Source organism: Leucoraja erinacea, chromosome 10 (genome assembly GCF_028641065.1).
Source record: "Leucoraja erinacea ecotype New England chromosome 10, Leri_hhj_1, whole genome shotgun sequence".
NCBI classification, from domain to species: domain Eukaryota; kingdom Metazoa; phylum Chordata; class Chondrichthyes; order Rajiformes; family Rajidae; genus Leucoraja; species Leucoraja erinaceus.
Genome location: NC_073386.1, coordinates 18,214,951 through 18,238,473, shown reverse-complemented (window position 1 = coordinate 18,238,473; position 23,523 = coordinate 18,214,951). Strand labels below are relative to the sequence as shown.

Here is a 23,523-nt window from a genome sequence, read left to right as displayed (position 1 = left end):
TTAGTGATGTTTTGGGCAATTTGAACCCTGCCTGATCTTAGAAACCAAGTACGTGGTGATTAGAATCTAAAATTAGACCCGACATGGAGTAATATTCTTTAACCTATTTGCTCTTCAAAAGCTATGAATAATGTCAAACTCTCCTACTCAATTGAACTTTCGAATTAACTTTCGCCAAATAGAGAGGGTCATTTGGTCCATTATAATTTTCAGTGTGCAACCTCTTTTCCAATTTCACAGCACTGTTATTTCTCTGCAGCTATTGTCATTTTGGTTCATCATCCAGTCAGACAGTGCATTCTAAATCTAAACCATTCATAACATTAGAACATGTTTCCCCCACGTAAGTGGGTGTCAGAAGTCATTCTGACCGCTGAGCACAGATGGCTGCTGAGAGAAAACCCTTTAGGAGTAAATCGCCTTCCTGTGGCAACATTGTAAAATCATGTCATGGTCCTATCACACATTATGTCAATGGGTCTCAGTTATAAATAACAGAGCAATATTACAAATATGTGAAGCTTTGTTAAACAAGCTGGTAAATCCACTGTAATTTTCAACTTACTTGAAAGATGTCACATATAGTATTATTGAGAGCTTAGAAATGGGATATTGGTCAAATGCGGTCAGGTAGGACTAGTGTGGATGGGACACCTTGGTCAGCATGGGCTAGTTGGGCCGTAAGGCCTATTTCTGTGCTGTATAACTCTATGAGAGTGAAAGATAATTAATACTCTTGTATGGTCCAGCAAGATTAGAATGTGCAAGCTCAGCTGTAATTGCCTGTAATGGATCTGAGAGACATTGAGACTATAACAATGCACGTTCTTACTAAAGTTAAAAAAAAAACTGACTTAAACACAAATCATTTTATTGCTATGCATGTCGTCCATCTGAAGTATTCCATTTTCCACAATGCTCCACATATTAAGTAAGAAGTGGATTAATTTAGAACTAGAAACGTGTTAGCTGTTACAATTTGAAATGTTTCATTTTAGTCTGTATAGCCAATTTGGCTTAGCGTAGAATAGACAGATAGTCACATTGGCACAACAACAACATTTAAAAGACATTTGGACAGCTACATGGATAGGAAACATTTAGAAGGATATGAGCCAAATGTGGGCAAATGGAACTAGCTTTGATGGGGCATCTGGGTCAGCATAGACTAGATGGGCTGATGGGCATGTTTCCGTGCTGTATGGCTATGGTTATGAATGTTGATGGCTAGATTTAAGCAGATCAGCTTCTCCTTCCTGTTTTCTCCTTTCATACCTTTTCCACCTTAGCCACCTTTATTCTACGTTTGGCAATCATCGACTGCCTTCCGGGCTTCTTTTGAACCTGGAGTTTAACAAGTGCTTCTTCTATACCTGAAAAGTAAACATACAAAAACAGATTTGTGTCATTCAGCATTTAGCAAACATGAGTATGTAGCAAAATATCTACTAATTGTTGAGCTAGTGCATGGGTGAGTGATAGAATCTGGGCAGTTAATGGAATATAGAGCATGGGAATGACGTAGGATTACTGTAAAGAGGTGGTTAATGGTGTGAAGAAGGGTCTCGACCCAAAACGTCACCCATTCCTTCTCTCCAGAGATGCTGCCTGTCCTGCTGAGTAACTCCAGTTTTTTGTGTCTATCTTTGGTTGCTGATCAAGCTAGATGTGTTGGGCTGAAGGGCCTCTTTCTGTGCTCTGATTGCAGCCTTTGGGTACCACAGTGGTACAGCAGTAGTGTTGCTGCCTTAAAGCACAAGAGACCCAGGTTCAATACTCACTATGGGTGCCGTCTGTATGGAATTTGTACGTTCTCCCTGTGACTGCGTGGGTTTTCTCCGGGTGGTCCGGTTTCCTCCCACATTCTAAAGGCAGGTTTGTAGGTTAATTGGCTTCAGTCAAATTGTAAATTGCCGCTAGTGTGCAAGATAGCGCTAGTGTATGGGGATCTCTGGTCAGCAAGGGGCCTGTTTCCGTGCTGTATCTTCTATGGATCTCAACCCAAAAGCCACCCATTCCTTCTCTCCAGAGATGCTGCCTGTCCCGCTGAGTTACTCCAATCTTTCGTGTCTATCTTTGGTTGAGGGTCAAGCCAGTTGTGTTGGGCTGAAGGGCCTGTTTCTGTACTCTCTCTTTCCTTGACTCCATGACACATTTGCCCCTGAACAGCAAGTTATTTCATAATCACAATGCATCATCTTAGGTCAAACACATATTTCATCACAGACTCCCTTCATATTTTGACAAACAGAAAATAAATACTTATATTAATATCTCGCAAATCAAATGACAAAATTGTTAGTAAATGGCAACATTTGGAAATAATTTGTTTTTATATTTTTCCCTTGATGCTGTGGATTATGTTGTTGCTAGGATTTGACAATAGACAATAGGTGTAGGAGTAGGCCATTCAGCCCGTCGAGCCAGCACCGCCAGTCAATGTGATCATGGCTGATCATCCCCAATCAGTACCCCGTTCCTGCCTTCTCCCCATATCCCCTGATTCCGCTATTTTTAAGAGCCCTATCTAGCTCTATCTTGAAAGCATCCAGAGAACCCGCCTCTACTGCCCTCCGAGGCAGAGAATTCCACAGACTCACCACTCCCTGTGAGAAAAAGTGTTTCCTCGTCTCCGTTCTAAATTGCTTACTCCTTATTCTTAAACTGTGGCCCCTGGTTCTGGACTCTCCCAACATTGGGAACATGTTTCCTGCATCTAGCGTGTCCAAACCCTTAACAATCTTATATGTTTCAATGAAATGCCCTCTCATCCTTCTAAAATCCAGAGTGTACAAGCCCAGCTGCTGCATTCTCTCAGCATATGACAGTTCCGCCATCTCAGGAATTAACCTTGTAAACCTACGCTGCACACCTTCAATAGCAAGAATGTCCTTCCTCAAATTAGGGGACCAAAACTGTGCACAATACTCCAGGTGTGGTCTCATTAGGGCTCTGTACAACTGCAGAAGGGCCTCTTTGCTCCTATATTCGATTCCTCTTGTTATAAAGGCCAACATGCCATTTGCTGCCTGCTGTACCTGCATGCTTACTTTCATAGACTGATGTACAAGAACCCCCCAGATCCCGTTGTACTTCCCCTTTTCCCAACTTGATGCCATTTAGATTTGGTGCTGTGTTTTTGATGAAGCAGTGCTCTCGATGTTGTATTCTCTGCAATTCTGGCACAGATGTAAAAATAATAAACTCAGGAAATAAACAACATGTCAGAAAAATATAAACTTATTCCACATAATGACTAAAGTTATTTTTCAGCTCTTTAGAATTCCATTGCTTTGACATTCTGTTGATGACAGCTGGCAAGAACAATTTTTTTTTGCTGGGCACATTGGAAAAGGAATGATTCAGAACATTTTAATAAAATATCTTTTTGTGTTCATGGTAAAATGTCAGCTTTCAGAAGCGGACTAAATTGAAACCTGCACAGTTTTGTGCTTAAAATTATATTCCAGTCATACTGAATATATAAGATGCCAAATAGTTTTCCTGATTTCTTGCTCATAGATGGAAATTAAAATAAATGTCAAACAAGCTAACATATGTAACGTTTCTAACATAAGAGTAACTCAGCGGGTCAGATAGCATCAATGAGACGATAGATAGGCGACAATTTGGTTTGGGACCCTTCTTCAGATTGATGAAGCAGCTTTGTTTAGTTTTGTTTATTATTGTAACGTGTACCAAGGAACAGTGAAAAGCTTTTTGTTGCGTGCTATGCAGTCAAAGCAAAGACTATACATGATTACAATCAAGCCGGCCACAGTGTACGGATGCAGGATAAAGGGAATAACATTTAGTGCAAGATAAAGTCAAATAAACTAAGATTAAAGATAGTTCAAAGGTCTTCACTGTGGTAAATGGGAGGTCAGTACTGCACTTTAGGACAGTTCAGTTGCCTGATAACAGCTGGGAAGAAACTGTTGTTGAATCTGAAGGTATGCAGTTTCAAACTTCTGTACCTTTTCCCTAATGGGAGCGGTGAAAACAGGAAGAGGTGGGGGTGAGACTGGACCTTGCCGAGGCAGCGAGAAATGTTGAGGGGAGAAACCTGGAAAAGAGAGTTTGGATGGGGGGGAAAAGTTTTTCCAGCTTTCTCCGTTCTACTGCAATCAGTCTGCAGAAGAGACCTAAACCAAAACATTGCCTATCCATTCCCTCCACAGATGCTGCCCGATCCACTGAGTTACTCCAGCACTTCGTGTTGTGCTCAATATTCAAGCAGTCTTCGTTCCTTGTATCTCTAACATATGCAGAAGTCAGTTTAAGTAAGTAAGTATATTGGCCAAGTATTCACATACAAGGAATTTGCCTTGGTGCTCCGCCCACAAGTAACAACATGACATAGTGACAGTTACGAATGACTTAGAAAACACTAAACATTAATAATAATAAAAAATGAATGATAAAACACCATTGATCAAGCATGTGAACCAACAAAATACTAGAACAAAGGGAGGCTACCAATTTTTGGCTGTTGAGTAGAGCAACTACTCGTGGAAAAAAACTGTTTTTATGTCTGGCTGTGGCAGCTTTGACAGTCCGGAGTCGCCTTCCAGAGGGAAGTGATTCAAAGAATTAGTGGCCAGGGTGAGAAGGGTCAGAGATGATCTTGCCTGCTCACTTCCTGGCCCTTGCAGTGTACAGTTCATCAAATGAGGGAAGGTTGCAGCCAATAACCTTCTCTGCTGATCGGACAATTCGCTACAGCCTCCGGATGTCGTGCTTGGTGGCTGAGCTAAACCAGACCATGATGGAGAAGGTGAGAACAGACTCTACGATGGCCGTGTAGAATTGGACCATCATTGCCTGTGGCAGATTGTGCTTCCTCAGCTGCCGTAGGAAGTACATCCTCTGTTGTGCCTTTTTGACTGTGGAGTCAATGGTAGCCCCCCACTTAAGGCCCTTGGAGATGATGTTTTCACACAGGAACTTAAAAGACTCCACAGATGTGACTGTGGTGTTGTTGATGGTGAGTGGGGTGAGGGGAGGGGGGGTCTCTCCTAAAGTCTACAATCAATTAATATACATAATTCCAATATTCCATTTTAACATATACTGATACTATTGTCTGATTCATCAAACTGATCCTTGCATGGGCTATGAAACTTGCTAAAGGAAGAATCAACAAAAATACTGCTTCCAGATTAGAGGGTTCAGGACTGCTCTAAGAAATGTTGCGAATCTGTGGAGAGGGAAAATGGCCTGCATAAAAAAATAAAAACATTAACTATGGAAAAAAATAAAAAGAGTCTGAATTTATTCTTATCCTTAAGGATCACATAGAAACACAGCATAATCATTAGTGCAGATCCCATTTGAAGCAAATTTCTCACCATATTTGGATACATTTTCTCATAAAATGCAAAAGGTAAAAGCTGCAGTATAGATGGAGTTCATTCACCACACAACCCTAAGCTGGGTCTAGATCTTTTGTCTCAACTGATTTGCCCATTCATATTCACTGATTAGAATCAATAACAATTTCTAGTGAAGATAGACACAAACTGTTGGAGTAACTCAGCGGGACAGGTAGCATCTCTGGATAGAAGGAATGGGTAATGTTTCAGGTCGAGACCTTTCTTCAGACTGAAGGATTACTCCAGCATTGTGTGTCTATCTTCGGTTTAAATCAGCATCTGCAGTTCCTTCCTCCAACTTAATTTTTAGTTATGAGATTATGGAAGGATGAATAACAACACCAGAGTTCCACTGGCAGCATCAATAAATCAGGCATTTGTGGCAGATTATTGCCTGGCTTTATTTGCAGTATTGATAGCTCTACTACTTGAGTTCTTCGGCTGCAATTAAATTCAATTTGTAACGATGAATATTAGAGAACGAGGCAAGTGCATGGGAGTGTTGACATTGTTTGAATAATAAAGACAAACTAATCATGCTAATATTTTTGAAAAAATTGCTGATTATAAATGAAAGAATGTGCTTTTATTAACTACCTTCACCCATGGCAATCAAAGTTTTCTCTTCCCCAGTCATCCATGCAGTACATCTGAAATAAAATAAAAGGAACATCATGGGCATTGAAACTTAAACTGCATAAATTAAACGGCATTAATTAAACACATAAAAAGCATCAAGTCTCGCAAATTGGAGAAACAGTACCTCATATTTCGCTTGGGAAGCTTTCAAGCCAGCCGTATGAATATTGATTTGTCGAATTTCAAGTGACCTTTGCATTCCCTCTCTCCACCCATCCCCAACCCTAGTTGTCCTCTCTGTTCCACTGTTTGTATCCATATATCCCTTCATTATAACCTCTTCCACAGCCAACAATGGACAATTGTGGGCTCCATCTTTCCTTGGTCATCGGTGCCGGCTCTCCCCTGACCTTCAGTCTGAAGAATGGTGTTGATTGGAAACATCACCTATTCCTTTCCTCCAGAGATGCTGCCGGACCCGCTGGGTTATTTCTGCATATTTTGTCTATCTTCAGCTGAATCGTTGCAGTGCATGAGCAGCATTTAACCATTCAACATCAAGGAAATTTAGCAAACCCGAGGTGTATAAAGCTGTGTCCATGGCAGAAACTAAACAGCATCCAAGCTTGAGTTAGCAGGTTACAGGAAATAAAAAAATATCAAACAAGAAAAAATGCAACCATAGTAATCAATTGGTTAATGTCATATCAAAGTTGGCTCCCCAGAAGAGTTGACCAAAAGCTTAACAAAATAATTCATCTTCAAGGACGGCCTTAGAGAAGATGAGGTGAAGGTCTTTGGCCGTAAATTCCACATTCTAATATCTAGACAATGATGGAGGGAAGGGGTCCAGGCATAATTAAGAAACCACACTTCAAAGCCGGAGGTGATTGCAGGAATGAGGAGGGATGTGATAAATCAGGAATTTTGCCACAAAGAATTTAAAATTTCAAGTTATGGCAGAAGGATGGAATGTAAGATGGAGCAGAATTTTCATCCCAAAACGTCACCTATTCCATATCTCCAGAGATGCTGCCTGACCCGCTGAGTTACACCAGCATTTTGTGTCTGTCTTTAAAATGATGACAAGCCAGGTTAGTAGCACATCACTAACAAATGGACTGAGATATGTATAGAAACAGACAATTTGGAGATGCAACTCGGCAGCCCTTACGTTAGAACATAGAATAAAAAACCAAGTTGATGGTCAAAGATGTTGAGATTTCAACGAGTTCAAAACAGATGCTAAGGCAAGGAATTAAATTTTAAGCAGGGGTGTGGAAAATGCCAAAGAAAATTATCATCTTGATGATCATCATGAGTGTCGTTCCTCCCTCGAGCTGGGCCGCTCCGACGGGAGCGCCATTCCACCCTCGGGATGGGCCGCTCTGACGGGAGCGTCACAGCCCCTCACGGGAGAGTCCCGGCCCTCGCCAGGCCGCCCTCACGGGAGCGTCACAGCCCCTCACGGGAGCGCCGTTCCAGCCCCGAGCTGGGCCGCCCTCACGGGAGCGAGCCCAGGGTCAGTCCTGACTGGCTGTCTCCGGAATCTCGAGGTCGCCAGCTCCGTCATTAGGCCTCAGCGCAGACGGAGGCAGAGAAGGGGGATACGACAAAAAAGTTGCATTCCCCCGAAGGGAGAGACAGCAAGCCCCGTTTCAACCCCCCCCCCACATAAACACAACCTAAAAACCAAAAACTTAACTAGACAAAACGAATAAAAAAACAACACAAAAAAGTAAAGACAAACGGACTACAGGCGAGCCGCAGCCGTTCACCAGCGCCGCCACTTCCGGAGCGATTATAGAGTGATGGCATCAGCATACTTCAGTATAATTGAAAAAATCTTCCATTCCTGATGAAGCTGCAAATAACAATAAATGTAGTACAGAAATATGATAGCAAAATATCTGAATGCTACTTAGTCTGAGGACTTGATGAGTCTGTACAACATCATCATCACTATTCCACAACTGAGGATTGCAGTCAATACATGTTGTGTCGTGGACTTCTGTGTTTGTGCTTTAAAAAAAAAATGTTTTATTTATTTATTATTTATTTTTATGTTACTTGACTGTAAGGAAAATCCATTTTGTTGTCTCTTATGAGATAATGACAATAAATTCAATACAACACATGACATGGAAAGATGGGAGTGGGGTTAAAAGAAAGATGGTCAGGGAAAAATTATCTTGACCACAAAGGTTGGTTTAAGTTTAGTTTTGTCATGTGTACCGAGGTACAGTGAAAAGCTTTGTTGTCAAGCCATACAATCAAATCAGATAATGCCAGACATAAATACAATCAAGCTGAACTCAAGTTGAAGTGGTAGAGGAAAGAGGAAGATTCACTTGATATACTCGCGTTAATATTCTTTTACTCTGCAAAGCAATTGCAAGCATCTTTGTTTGAATTTACCCTTTTGCCAGGGATGTGGGTAGTTTCCAGTAACCAAGGACTTCATCCCATTCCAGCTGATGTAGGTCCACGTAAGCATAATATCTGCACGTGTTCAATTCTCCGTCGGTTAAAAAAGAATTATTGTCAGCTGTTTTAATAAAATGGATGACAATCTTTTTTTAGTCAGAACGAATTTACACATTGCATCATATTTCACACCCTCTGTAAAATATAGTGACCCTTATTTTTTGGGGGCAAACAGATCAGCAATTTTCACTCTTAAAGTTTGTGAACAACAAAACAGAAAACGGTACCCACTAAAGATAGACACAAAAAGATGGAGTAACTCAGCGGGAACTCAGGCAGCATCTCTGGAGACAAGGAGTAGGTGATGTTTCGGGCCGAGAACCTTCTTCAGAATGAGATATGCCCCTGTCCCACTTAGGAAACCTGAATGGACACCACTGGAGACTTTGCGCCCCACCCAAGGTTTCCGTGCGGTTCCCGGAGGTTTTTGTCAGTCTCCCTACTTGCTTCCACTACCTGCAACCTCCGGCAACCACCTGCAACCTCCGGGAATGGCTCGGAAACCTAGGGTGGGGCGCAAAGTCTCCAGAGGTTTCCTTTCAGGTTTCCTAAGTGGGGCAGGGGCATCCCTACATAAAAGTTACCCACTTTCAGAAACACATTTAAATATATAGACCAAATTATATAATGTAGGTGAGTTCATCAGATAGAAAGATCTAGGTAATCTGCCTTTCAAACTACAGCAAGTCCTCAATTATTGATGGAACATGCAAGAACTATGCGAGCCATGGTCAGAGAGCATTAAAACATGATGCATCAATTAAACAAGGTCGCTCTGCACTTCCTGCCCGCACGTGACTAGCACTTATGTTCCCACAGGTGTCAGAGTGTAATTGCAGGCCTTTACAGGAGGTGAGTGCCACTTCTCCAAGATAAAATTCCACACAGTCCCTCATCTTTCTCACCTCTCTTTACTATTTATCAGTAATACCATAAGCATGAAGCTAGGTCAATCTACCATGAATTTCACAGAGAAAAACCTCATTCATATATTTTCACATTATATTTTCTAAACCAGCTTACATTCCAATGAGTTAAAATACCAGTCAGTGTGAACTCCTGTAAATCTGGCAAACTGGCTTTTTACTCATCTTCGTGCTCATCTAGAAAACTAGCTTTTCACTGATCACGCTAACTTCTTTGTTTTCAGCACATTTACTCCCACGATCTCTCCTGGGTCTCCAATATATCCTCCTTCCTGCTATATGGTTTCCCTTCCACCAGAGTGAATGGACTCTCAACCACATTTCCTCCATTTTCCATCTAGTCTCATTCCCGCTCCCCAGAGCAGCAGTGAGCACCTTATTATTCCCACTAGTGCTCGCTTTCAAAGAATTATCCTTCTTAGTTTCCACCAGCTCCAACATCATCATATCATAAGGAGTAGAATTTGGCCATTCAGCCCATCAAGTCTACTCTGCCATTCAATCATAGCTGATCTATCTCTCCCTCCTAACCCCATTCTCCTGCCTTCTCTCCATAACCTCTGACACCCGTACTAATCAAGAATCTATCTATCACTGCCTTAAATATATCCACTGACTTGGCCTCCACAGCCTTCTGTGGCAAAGAATTCCACAGATTCACCACCCTCTGACTAAAGAAATTCCTCCTCATCGTGTTCCTAAAATAATGCCCTTTAATTCTGAGGCTATGACCTCTCCATGACCTCTCCATATCCAGGCCTTCACTATTCTGTACGTTTCAATGAGGTCCACCCTCATTCTTCTAAACTCCAGCAAATATAGGCCCAGTGCTGTCAAATGCTCATCATATGTTAACCTATTCATTCCTGGGATAATTCTTGTAAACCTCCTCTGGACCCTCTCCAGAGCCAGCTCATCCTTCCTCAGAAATTGTGCCCAAAATTGCACAATATTCCAAATGCGGCCTGACCAGCACCTTATAGAGCCTCAGCGTCACATCCCTGTTTTGTATACAAGCCCTCTTGAAATAAATGCGAATATCGTGTTTGCTTTCTTTCCTACTTATTCGACTCGCAGCTTAACTCTTTGGGAATCCTGCACCATCACTCCCAATTCCCTTTACACCTCCGATTTCTGGATTCTCTCCCCATTTAGAAAATAATCTTAATTATAATTTAGAAGATAATAATAAATTATCCCACCACCAAGTGCACTACTGCACAAGGCTCTGGTAATACCACACTTTTAGTTTCCTTGTCCAAGGAAGGATATATTGTCTGTGAAAGTGGGGCAGCAAAGATTTGCTGGGATTTCTGCGATAGTCTCCAGGAGAGATCAGGTTCGATGGGGCTACACCCTCCAGGAATATAGAAAAGAAAACAATGATTTTGCTAAAACATTTAGCCCTCTGAACAGAAACTCTATCCTCTATCTACGTATAGAGTTGAACTATTTCTTGCTGCAGGCAGCAACATTCAAGACCTTTCTTCAGACACCAGAGGTAATGTTGCATTTGATGCAGTTGTGGGTGGGCCCCCTTTGTCTCCTGGCAACCAATATTTTTAGACCCAGTCCGCCACTGGTTAGCACCATGTAATTCTCAGAGCGGGCTGTATTCTACCCGAAGAAGGGTCTTGGCTCAAACCATCACCTATCCACGTGTTCCAGGGATGCTGCCTGACCCACTGAGTCATTCCAGTATTTGTGTCTTTTTCCATATTCCACCTTTATCTGTGAGCAACATCCTTGGCAATTGTTACATCAAGTTGGATTGGAGTGGCATCTGCTTTGACTTTTCACTTGCTTCCACATAGTTTCTTTACTGTGAACTGGTTTATCTTCTGCCAAGCCTTCCACTATGTTAATTGACTCCAATGAGTGTTCCCATCAGACTTTCCTGGCTCTGCCTTGATACTCGATGAACTCTCCAGCAATGTCGAAGGCTGACTATTATACAGCTGTTGCCATTCATTGTCCCAGCCAGAGAAATAACTTTTCTCTGTTGTTGAGTATATTCAAGGCTGACATCAATAGGTTTTTGAACTCTGAAAGGAATCAAGGGATTTGGGGATTGAACAGGAAAGCAGATTTGTGGTAGTGGATCAGCCATGATCTCATTCAATGAAGCAGCGGGCTTAAGGAGGCCAGAGACATGCTCCAGATTCACTATATTGTGTGCTCGTGTTCTCCGCATTGTCATGCAAACTTTTGTTTATCGTGTACACATTCAAATTTCCTTTGAAAGTTAGTTCTGAAGTCACTTCAGGATTTGTGTTGCAGATCATAACAATATGTAAAACTTCTCAACCCCTCTGGGTAGTTTTGTCAATTATCTTCAACTAGATTATCTTAAATCATGAGAACACAAATGATTTGTTTCATCTATGATGATAATTTAAAGTTTCCTGGCATTGATTTAAACAAAACACAGTTTTGTGCTGTGAATAGCGCTCCATGGATCATGCTGCACCAAGTCTTAGAGAGAAAAACCTTTATCCCATCAACTTGAATGGATGTAGCTTTAAGGGTGGAAATTGACAATAGGTGAAGTACACATGTTCTGGTCCACTGTCATGTTAATGCCAATTCTTGTCTGCAGAATTCCCAGTTACCTGCACAAGCATTAGCCCAAGCGGATAGTGATATCTTCGATCTTGTAGCAAAATAACAAACTGCTCAAAAACACAGTGGATCAAGCAGCAACTGTGGCAGCAAAGGCACGGGCAATGCTTTCCTCCATCTGGCTCCATCTGCCCAAAACTTCCCCCCAACCCCATCCCCAATTGGTTCCACCCATCACCCGCTAGCCTATCTCTCAAGCATAAGGTCATAAGTAATAGGAGCAAATATTAGGCCTATCGGCCCATCAAATCTACTCTGCCATTCAATCATGGCTGATCTATAACTCCTTCCTACCCCCATTCTCTTGCCTTCTTCCCATAACCCGACACCCATACTAATCAAGCCTCCCTTTCTCTTCTCTATACTGACCATCTTTGCTCTACACGCTCAATGCTGATGCAGGATCTCAACCCGAAACATCCACCATCCCTTTGCCTTCCACAGATGCTGATCAACCCACCGAGTTCTTCCATCATTTTCTTTTATACTCCAGGTACCAACATCTGCAGCTGCATGTGGCTTCCCTCTATGCCGCTGTTGGCGTTACGCTGTTCTGGTGGATTTGTTACGCTGATCTGGTGCAGTCCAACAGGACAACACCATCTCCCACAGGCTGTGAAATCTGCTGCCTGAGGCTGGGAAAGCGCATGTGTGGCAATCCTCATTCCAAGGAAAGGAAGCAGTTACATTTTTATTATCTATTTATGATCCATGAATTTCAAAGACTCAGTTGCTTTCATACACGGTGAACTTGTGAACATCACCAGCTGACAAAATACTTCTGTGAGTTCAGCCAACCACCTGTGCTGAAACACCCCATGCTGTACTGGACCAATTCAAAGTAGTGGGATCTAGACCAGTGGGAGCTGGGATGAGACAAACAGAATCATCCAGACTGAAGTAGCCAGTGATTTGGGGGCAAAAGGGCCTGAGCTACAGGGAGAGGTTGAGCAGGCTAGAAATCCAGAGGCCATCTTATAGAAGTGTTACAAAATCACGAGAGGAATAGATCAGGTAAACACGCAGAGTCTCTTGCCCAGAGTAGGGCAACGGAGAACCAGAGGACATAGGTTTAAGGGGAGGATGGAAAGATTTAATAGTATAACCTCAGGGTTTTCCTATTAAATCGTGGGTATATGGTGCTGGAGGAGATTGTTGAGGCAGGTACTACCACAACATCTAGGGTACATGGATCAGAACGGTTTAGAGGGATATGGGCTAAATGCAGGCAGGTGGGACTAGTGTAGATGGGACATGTTGGTCGGTGTGTGCAAGTTGGGCTGATGGCCTGTTTCCACGCTGTAAGACTCTATGATGCTATGACTCTATGTCAGAGCGTTCAGCTTGGATACGAGGACCATTTGTAATCCAATTTTAGCTTTGTGCTGATCTTAGTAATGATTTCATTAATTACTTACCTAAAAAAACATCTGCTTGGATCTCTGCAACCAGGGGATTTGGAAGTCGAACAATTTGTCCCATAATCTGTGACGCAGTAAGAAGATAATCTCCTAGAGCTTTGAAATTGATAAAAAGAAAACACATAAATGCCATTTAGCACGAATACATTTCAAACGCAAATTGCAAAATGCAAGGTCAACTTTGATTTAAATTAATGACAAATTAGATATTTCTCCTCTCTTCTACTTAATTACTTTTCAAAATTTCAGATATTTATTAGTAATTTTAAAATCTTCCATGTAGAGAATAATAGTTGCATCAGCAATATATCCAGGATAGGTGTAATTTGAGTCTGAGGAGGCTGGCAGAATTGTTCTAACTGACAGTAAAAAAGCAACATGTACAATTAAATGTTTAGGAGTAGTTATTAGTGCAGAAGAATGGTACGAAAGAAAAAAGGATGTTATACAGTATGTAACTTAATTGTAGTAAATGAACCCACAAAATGCACAAAAGTGCAGAAAGTGTATACGGCTAACAATGCACGCAATTCATCTAGGACCAAAGATTTATTGCAAGGCAACCCCCTTGACATAAAATGGGACAGAATGAAAGCCATGACTGTTCTTTGCTCAGAGACACAATGGATTATTTCCAGTCGTTTATCTGAAACCAACATCTTTACCTAGGAAATGAGAGACTCTGGAGCTTGCTATGGTCCAGAGGAGGTTTACCAGAATGATCCCAGGAATGATTGGGTTAACATTCTTGTTGTATGGCGGCAGAAACCAAAGTTCCTAACGGATAAATAAAGTTCATTGAATTGAATTGAAGAGCGCTTGGGCCTGTACTCGCTGGAGTTTAGAAGGATGAGGGAAGACCTCGTTGAAATTTTCCGAATAGTGAAAGGCCTGGGTAGTGTGGATGTGGAGATGATGTTTCCACTAGTGGGAGACTCTGGGACCAGAGATCATAGCCGCAGAATAAGAGGACTACCTTTAGAAAGGAGATGAGGAGGAATTTATTCAGTGAATCTGTGGAATTCATTGCCACAGAAGGTTGTGGAGGCCAAATCAATGGATATTTTTAAGGCGGAGATTGATAGATTCTTGATTAGTATGGGTGCCAGGCGTTCTGGGGAAAAGGCAGGAGAATGGAGTTGGGATGGAAAGATAGATCAGCCATGATTGAATGGTAGGCCAAATGGCCTAATTCTGCTCCTACAAGTTATGAACTTATGAACTATGAGAGGGAAAGGTTGCTGTGCATGGTATTTAAAGGGGACAATGGACAAGCACAAGGGAACAGAAGGTGAGCAACACATAAGCTGCTAGAGGGGCTCAGTGGTTTGCACCTCATCTGCTGACTTCCTCCAGCAACTTCATTCCCGCAAGCATAGACTGGCAAGGTTGAATGGACACTTTCTGCATTGGACATTTTACCGGAGACTATGTGTGCAGATGACAATTAATTTCTCTGAATCTCATACTAATTTTCCTGACCAACCTCTGCATGATCCAGCAGGACTGTCTCCTCCTTCACTTACTTCCATGTTGACCTACCTGTCATCAAATCAAAGTCAGATTGTTCTGAATGAGTTGGATGATCAGCCATGATCATATTGAATGGCGGTACAGTCTCGATGGGCCTAATGGCCTACTCCTGCACCTATTTTCTATGTTTCTATGTTTCAATGAATGCCACATGCAATAGATAATCAATATTGCTGAAACATTTTCCACCCTCACCTTTCTCCCACTAGATGCCTTCCTGCTCCTTTTCCACCTCTTCACCCTTCCTACTCAAGTCCAGTCCCCCAGTTCCTTCTTATTCCACTTCTTTCCCTCCCCCCTTCATCACATCCCACCCATCGGCTTAACATTACATTCCTCCCTTCCTTATCTAACACCATTTTGTCTCCATTTCAACTAGCATTTGTTAATATCTCCACCCATCTGCCAACCACCCCTCTTCACCTCTATCCACTGATTACTTGCAGGCGTTTGCCCTTCTCCAACTATCTTAATCAGCTTTCTCCGCTCTGCGCTATTAGTTTGAAGAAAGGTCCCGATCTGAAACAGCGTCTCTCCATGTTCTTCCTCAAATGCTGCCTGCCCCACTGAGTTCTTCCAGCACTTTGCTTTTTCCTGAGACACCCTGGTGCTCAACTGTACTACAAGGATTGTCCTGCCCTAACAAGGCACCTACAATGGGTTTCAAGTGGAATTTTATTTACCTTTGTTTTTAAAAAAAGCCGATACCACTATGTTCCAGGACTTCCTCATACTTATGTTGTCACACATGTGACATCTGGCAGGGCTCCACTGGTAAGCTGTACTTTTCAATCATCCCATTGAAAACTGCTTTAGTTTATCGAGGCAGGCAAATTATAGTGCATCATGCTTCCAGTATTCACATGTAAGAAGTGGTTGGTATAACTCACCAGCTACACATTAATACAATGATCTTGCTTTCCCTTGATAAGATTTGATAGGTTTTCAGTCAGGCATTCAATGCAACATAAGCTCCAGTACTTGCATCCTGTCTCTGGGGGGGATTCTGCTACTTGAGGATAGCTTGCTTTTTGTCTGCCAGGGTCCATAGAGAAGGACATAGTGTGAGGCCCACCTGAATAGACCATCCATCACCCTGATTTGGTGGTGCACTGCTGATTGATTTATGTGACTGCGGTTACCACAAGGCTGACTGGAATTACCCAGTGGTATAAAGTTTCAGTGCTGTAATCACTTTAACAGCTATCAACAAGGCTGTGTTCCTGGCTGGGGTGGGCTGCAAGGCTGTAGCCACAGGAAGGCATAACTCTTTAGTGGTTTATGTGGAAGGGGAAGCACAGCATCTAATACAATGCCTCATGGAAATACATGGATAGGATCTCTGGCCTCTGTGAAGCTCGAGTGATATCAGTACAGTTGGAGCAAGTGTGTGATGTGGCCTGACATTCCCTGGATCAAGTCTTTTTTTTTTTACTTACTTGTCCTTTCATAAAAAGGAAGATAAGAATCGCAACAAGAAAGTTATCTGTCCAATCCAGATTTAAAATTTCAGAAGAGCACGTGCGAGGAGATTCATCCCTTCAGTAAGAAGCAGTTGGGTCAACACAACAAATAAAAGGCCAGTATCGGGGAAAATCTCCAGAAACATGCAATAACGTTCTCCAACAAAGGCCTCCTTTATCCAGTATCCCCACCAGTGATACCACTGTGCTGCTCCTTACTGGACATTATCCAATGTCCGGTGAATTGTGAATAATGCAACAACAAACTGACTGTTGCTATTTATCCCTGTTTACATGCAGTAGGTTCGATCCAGACACAAAAGATGCACGGTGATCCATTGCGCTTGGACTTCTCGTGGCTATTTCCTGAAGTGGAATGAAGCAATTTTGGGGATGTCGCATTGATATTTTTTTAATGGCATGCATCTAAAAATTGATTTCCCCACCTCCACAAGCCCCAATTCTTAACTCTGTTCAGCATTGGGCCCTGTACCCATGACACAGTGGTTCAACTTCACAATCCCTAAATCATCACAGGTCTGCCACCTCATTGAGGAATGTCTCCAACGGGGTGGCTGACTGGAGACATCCTCAGTCCTCGATGTCAGCCACCCATATCTTACATTTACCCTTGTTATTCCAGTATCAAACATTGATCACCAATTTAACTAAATTACAAAAGAAACTGTGTCATAAGTGTGAGGTGTTGCATGTTGGGTGTCAACCAGGGAAGATCTTCACGGTGAACGGAAGGCTCTGGGGAATGTTATATAGCAGAAGGATCCAGGAGTATTCAGGGGCAGCATGGTGGCACAGCAGCAGAGTTGCTGCCTTACAGTGCCAGAGACACGGGTTTGATACTGACCATGGGTGTGGTCCATACAGAGTTTATACGTTCTCCCTGTGACCGTGTGGGATTTCCCCGGGTGCTCTGCTTTCCTACCACACTCCAAAGACATACCTGCTTGTAGGATAATTGGTTTTGATCAAATTGTAAATTGTCCCCAGTGTGTAAGATAGTACTAGTGTGCGGGGTGATTGCTGGTTGGCGTAGACCCATTTAGCCGCAGGTCCTCTTTCCGCACTGTATCTCCAAAGTCTAAAGTAAAGTCTAAACAGTTCAACAAGTACATGGTTCCCTAAAGGGCCATCACGAGTGGTGAAGGTAGATTTTGGCATGCTGCCATTCACCAGTCAGGGAAATTAGTATAGAAATGGAGGCGTTACATTATAATTGGCAAGGCCATACTTGGAGTATTGTGTTCAGCTTTGGTTCCCCTGATATTGGAAAGATGCCATGAAGCTGGAAAGAGGACAGAGAAGATTTGTAAGGATGTTGTCAGAATTTGAGGGCCTGAATGGCAAGAGTGTCTTGTGGAGACCCGCTGGGCCCTAGCTTGCTGCAGTTTTACCATTTGCTGAAGAGACACTGTTGTGGGGGCCAGTCAGAGACGGCCAGACCCACTGCCCAAGGGGATTCAGATGAAGACTATGATTAGGCTGATTCCATGACAAGGGGTGGCAGAGTGGCACAGCAGTGGAGTTGCTGCCTTACTGCGCTTACAGCGACAGTCATGGGTTCGATTCTGACTATGGGTGCTGTCTGTACAGAGTTTGTATGTACTTTCCGTGACTGGGTGGGTTTTCTCCAACAGTCATATAACTATAACCATATAACAATTACAGCACGGAAACAGGCCATCCCGGCCCTACAAGTCCGTGCCGAACAACTTTTTTTTTTCCCCTTAGGGCACTTTTCCATTCCCTCTCAACAGTCTATCCAAAGGCCATTGGCTTGGAAGCTCATTCCAAATGTAAAAGTTCACCCTCATATTACCCCTAAACTGTGTCCCTTAATTCTGATAGTGTCCTCTTGTTTGAATATGCGGGGAAAAGATCGCATGGTCGGCATGAACTCAGTTTTAAAGACCTCTAAAGGGCCCCCCTGCTTCTGTGCGCTCCAGAGAATAAAGACCTAACTATCTCTAAAGTTGTTGAAACCCAGGCAACAAAAGGCATTGGCTTGGTATAAATGTAAATTGTCCCTAGTGTGTGTAGGATAGTGTTAATATGCGGGGATCGCTGGTCGGCATGAACTCAGTGGACCAAAGGGCCTGCTTCTGTGCTGTATCTCTAAACTAAACAAGGGCGATAGGAATAATGCCCATCAATGAGATGGTTAGGATTCCCTGGCCAGATGCCGGAGATGACAAAAAGAGGGGTCTCTCTCCATGTTTGATAGGATGTGCGATGTCAAACGACCAGGACCTCTGGTATGGAGATGATGCAGACCCATCTGCAAGGGCTGCAAGACAGTTCCAAGAGACAGAGATTGCTCAAGTGGCAACTGTCCAGGTGGCAGAGACCAATGCCTTTCCGAGCCACTTTGATCCAGCCAGAAACCTGCTACAGGCTCATCAGGAAGAGGACCACAACATGGCAGTGAAGCTTGATGTTCCCATTGGGGAGAGACACAAAGTGCTGGAGTAATTCAGCGGGCCAGGCAGCATCTCTGGAGAAAAAGGATGGGTGATGTTTTGGATCGGGACCCTTCTTCAGAGTGAAAGTAGATGGGAGGGAACTAGAGGTAAGAAAAGCCCAGACCAAAGCAGGACCAGCAACAGGTGACCAAGCAACAGGTGACCAAGGAAGAGTGGAGCCCATAATGGTCCATTGTTGGCTGGGGAAGAGGTAATAACAAAGGGGCGGAAGGATGCGAACATAAACCCATCTTAACTCTGGTTGATTCTCTTATCCATTTCTGAATGCCTTGCTTTCACCTCCTCAGCAATACATTCCAGCATTTTCACAATAACAGATGTTGGGCTAATCGACCTCAGTTTCCTGCTGTCTCCCTCCCTTCTTTCTCGAATATCTGAAGGTCTGGAAATTGGAATGATGCTGTTGCAGTCCAAGTACAAGATGATCATTGCAGCGTTGTCTACCCTGTCCCCAGAGAGGTTGCCGGCCATGCAGATTCAAACCTTTGATGCTTCTCTCATGAAGTCTCCTCTCACCGTGGCCTTCCACATGTTCAGCCATGGCCGACATCCAGCCTTACAAGACTGTTGCTTCCACTGGCCGCGGGCTGTGATCTGAAGCTGGCCTATTTATCCAGCCAAGGACATCTGTGCAGGCTCAAAGAGAAAGGCAGCAGCCTCCCAACAGCCAGACCCGACAATCGAGGGAAAACTGAACCATAGTGCCAGCATGTCAAGACCTATGTGCGCAATTGTCAAGTGGGAAAGACACAAACCTGATAGATGAACGTATTGTTTGATTTAACCCATGACAGTAAATGCAACCTCATTTCAGACATACAGTCCTTCATCATGTAGATATATGTCATCCTAATGAAGGCAACTGCTGGAAATGTTTGGTCCCACATTCCATCTTGCTTTCCCATCAGATCCCATCATCTGCAGCCCCTGCTCACCTCCAACAAACATGCCCAAACCTCTTGATATCTCCACCTCTATGACTCCGTGACCTGAGGGGTAACTTTTTTACATAAGGGATGGTGGATGCATGGAACGAGCTGTCCGAGGTGGCAATTTAGGCAGGTACTATTGAAACATTTAAGAAACACCTAGATAGGTACATGGATAGAATAGGTTTTGAGGGAAGTGGGCCAAAAGGGACGTGTAGATGGGGCATGTTGGTCGGCGTGGGCAAGTTGGGCTGAAGGACCTGCTTCCACGCTGCATGACTCTGACTCTCGACTCCATCCACCAATCTACCCCTTCTCACCTGGATCTACCTATTGCATGCCAACCCTTGCCCCAACCCCCTCTCCTCTTTATACTAGCTATTTGTCCTCCACTCTTTCAGTCCTGAAGAAGGGCTTCTTCTACCTAGATCCGAAACTTCAACTTTCAATTTCCTTCCACGGATGCTGCCTGACCGGTTGAGGTCCTCCAGCAGTTTGTTTTGCTCTCTTGCTCAACTAACTCCAGCTGGACCTCAGAGTCTGTCTCGTACACTAAGAAGAGCTGCAGTCCACAGGTTGCACAGCAAGGAACACTCAACGATGAAGTATCTGCACTTTCAGCAGGATGGATGGCAGGGACTGGAGAAGAGTAATGGCATTCTCCATACTGTTCTTGTATATGTGTGCCAGCTGAGCTGATTTAGTCAGAACAGGAACAGATGCAACAAAGCATTATTATTGTTATTATCACATTATTAGTGGTTCTTTCAGTGGTTCCTGATAGTCACACATGCACAGCACAGTGCGATTCTTTTTGCACAACCCACAGATGCACACTTGCCATATTTTGGCCCCGTTTACAAAGAAAACATCTAAAGTCCAAAGTCTTTTCCACATGCTGGAAGTACTGGAGCACCCCCAATCCAGGTAGGCCCACATAGGCCCCAGGTTGCTGTAGGCCCCAAACTAACGTCCCTCTCCTCTAACAAGGTGATAAACCTCAATACTGAGTCTGAAGTTCCCACCTGCTTTAAAAGACCATCAATAATACTGGTGCCCAAGAAGAGTAAGGTGATGTCCCGCAATGACAACCGACTGGTGGCACGAACATCCATAGTGATGAACTGTTTGAGAGGTTGGTTACGGAACATATCAACTCCTACCTCAAGAACCTGGACCCACTACAATTTGTCTACTGCCTCAACAGGTCAACAGAGGATGTGATCTCACTGGCTCTCCACTCTGCACTGGGCCACTTGGACATTAAAAACACATACGTAAGACTGTTATTCATACACTACAGCTCGGCATCCAACACCATCATCCTCCCAAGCTGGTTACTAAGCTCACCATCTCTGTGCACCCCTCTGCAACTGGATCCTCGACTTCCTCATGAATAGACCACAGTCTGTACAAATTGGCAGCAACATTTCCTCTCTGATTGCCATCAGCACGGGAGCATCAGAAGGCTGCATGCTCAGCCCCCTGCTCTACTCACGACTGTGTAGCCACAAACATTGTCAAACTCCATTTTCAGGTTTGCTGATGGCACTGCCGTTGTTGGAAGAATTACAGATAAGAATGCGATCGATCGATCGACTGACCAAGATGTGCCAGAACACCAACTTTGCTCTCAACATCAGTAAGACTAAGGAACTGATTGTGGGCATTGGAAGAGGAAGGATGAGGATCCACAAACACAAACACTATCTATGGGACAGTGATGGAGAGAGTCAAAAGCTTCAAATTCCTAGGCGTGAATATCTCTGAAGTACTATCCTGTTCCCAGCACACTGATGCCATCATAAAGAAAGCCCATCAACGCCTCTACTTCCTGAGCAGATTGAAGAGATTGTTGCTTTTTTACTTAGTATGGCTGTATGTTAACTCAAAATTTCACTGTACCTTATTTGGTACATGGGACAATTAAATTGAATCTTGAGTCTTGAGAGATTCAGTATGTCGATGAATACTCTTTTGAACGTCTACAGGGTGTATAGGAGAGAGCATATTAACTGCATCACTGCCCTGGGAGTTTCAGCAACTCGAACGCCTAGAAACAAAGAAGATTGCAAATACTGGTGTACACTGCCCAGTCCATCACGGGTAATGATCTCCCCACCATTGAAGGGATCTACAAGAGTCGCTATGTCAAAAAGGCAGCCGGCATCATCAGACGCACACCACGCTGGCCACACTTTCATTTCACTCCTGCCATTGGTAAGAAGGAACTGGAGCCTGTAAACTGTAACGTACAATTTCAGGAGCACCTTCGTCCATACACCTACTACAACATCCAAATAAGCTTCAAACTACATAGACTTGGGGGTATTATTTTTTTTCTTTGCTCTATTATTGCTTGTTTAGTTGTTTGCTTGTGTGTGTATATATATATATATATATACACACACACACACACACATATACACACATTTAAAATATATATATATTTATATATATATACATGTGTGTGTGTGTGTGTGTGTGTGTGTATATATATATATATATATATATACACACACACACACACACGGGGATAGCGTCAGCAACCTGGTCTGGCGGTGAAGATAGGCGTGTCTGTCCTCTATAATCACAAGCCAAGGTCCATCAAAACAAGGGTTTAATGTACTATGTTTACAGAACTGCGATAAGAATTTCATTGTTCCGTTTCGGGATGTATGACAATAAAACATTCTTGACTCTTGAAGGAGAGAGTCCCCCCTCAGCCTGCAAGATCCATTCCACCAAGCTAGAAATGTTCAGCAGTGCGGAATCCATCAGGATAAAAGTGTCACTGGAACTGCCAAGAAAACATCATTCACCATCAAAATGTTTTTCTCACATTGACAACCAGCTAAATATTTAGGGAAAGGCGGCAACGTTTGGCCGCATTGCTGGAAGTAGACATAGAATTACTCTTTAGCAGTTTTGACAAATGGTTTCCAATGTTAATTCTTCCTCTTTCCACAGAAGCTACCTGACCTGCTGAGTGTTTCCACCATTTTTAGTTTTTGGTTTTAATCTCAGATTTCCATCATCTGCTGTTTTTGGATTCCCATTTCTGATGAAGATTAGATTCAGATTATTAATCAGATCGTTAAGGGGCATTAATGTGGTCATTGAAGCCTAGAGTTGTGGGGAAACTGGACATTCTCAGCGCACAGATGCAGTGAAATCAAAGAAAGACGATATAATTCCTTCTTACTATGCTGTGGAAAGCAGCATAGTAAGAAATATGACTTAGGTCTAGTGCAGCAAACTTATGGGCAGAGTCAGAGCTATCACCGCCTTGACCTCCACTGGACTTGGCTGATGAGCAACATATCCAGGGGTCTACCTTTGACAAGTCTGTAATTACAGAGATATGTGACATCCGGTAGGATGTAAAAGTGTGGCTGAAGGTCATCCTACAGAATGTGACGTATCTCTGTAATTACAGACTTTTCAAAGGTAGACCCATGAATACATTGCTCATCAGCCAGCTCCAGGTACAACATAGTGTCTCCGAAGGCTTTCTCGGTGTAGGTTATTAACAGATATTGGTCTTCTATTAATGGATTGTAATCTCTAATGTAATGGAGTACAGGCAGCGGTGTCACCACTAAAGAACCAAGAAATGAGTGGTGCAGCAGATCAATGCTGGAAGAAGTACGGAGTTGGTACGTTCTCCCTCTTGACGTGTGGGTT

General features: G+C 43.2%; 1 protein-coding gene across 2 annotated transcripts in view; it reads right to left on the bottom strand.

The window, feature by feature from the left end:
• Positions 1-23,523, bottom strand: part of LOC129700860 (uncharacterized) — a 79,098-nt gene that overhangs the window by 30,814 nt on the left and 24,761 nt on the right. For both annotated transcript variants that reach the window (XM_055641626.1, XM_055641625.1), the window contains exons 9-12: positions 13,408-13,506; positions 8,373-8,502; positions 5,973-6,025; positions 1,276-1,373 (exon numbers count right to left, since the gene is read on the bottom strand). In XM_055641626.1, coding sequence (XP_055497601.1) covers positions 1,276-1,373; positions 5,973-6,025; positions 8,373-8,502; positions 13,408-13,506 — 380 coding nt within the window. The remainder of the gene's footprint in view (positions 1-1,275; positions 1,374-5,972; positions 6,026-8,372; positions 8,503-13,407; positions 13,507-23,523) is intronic.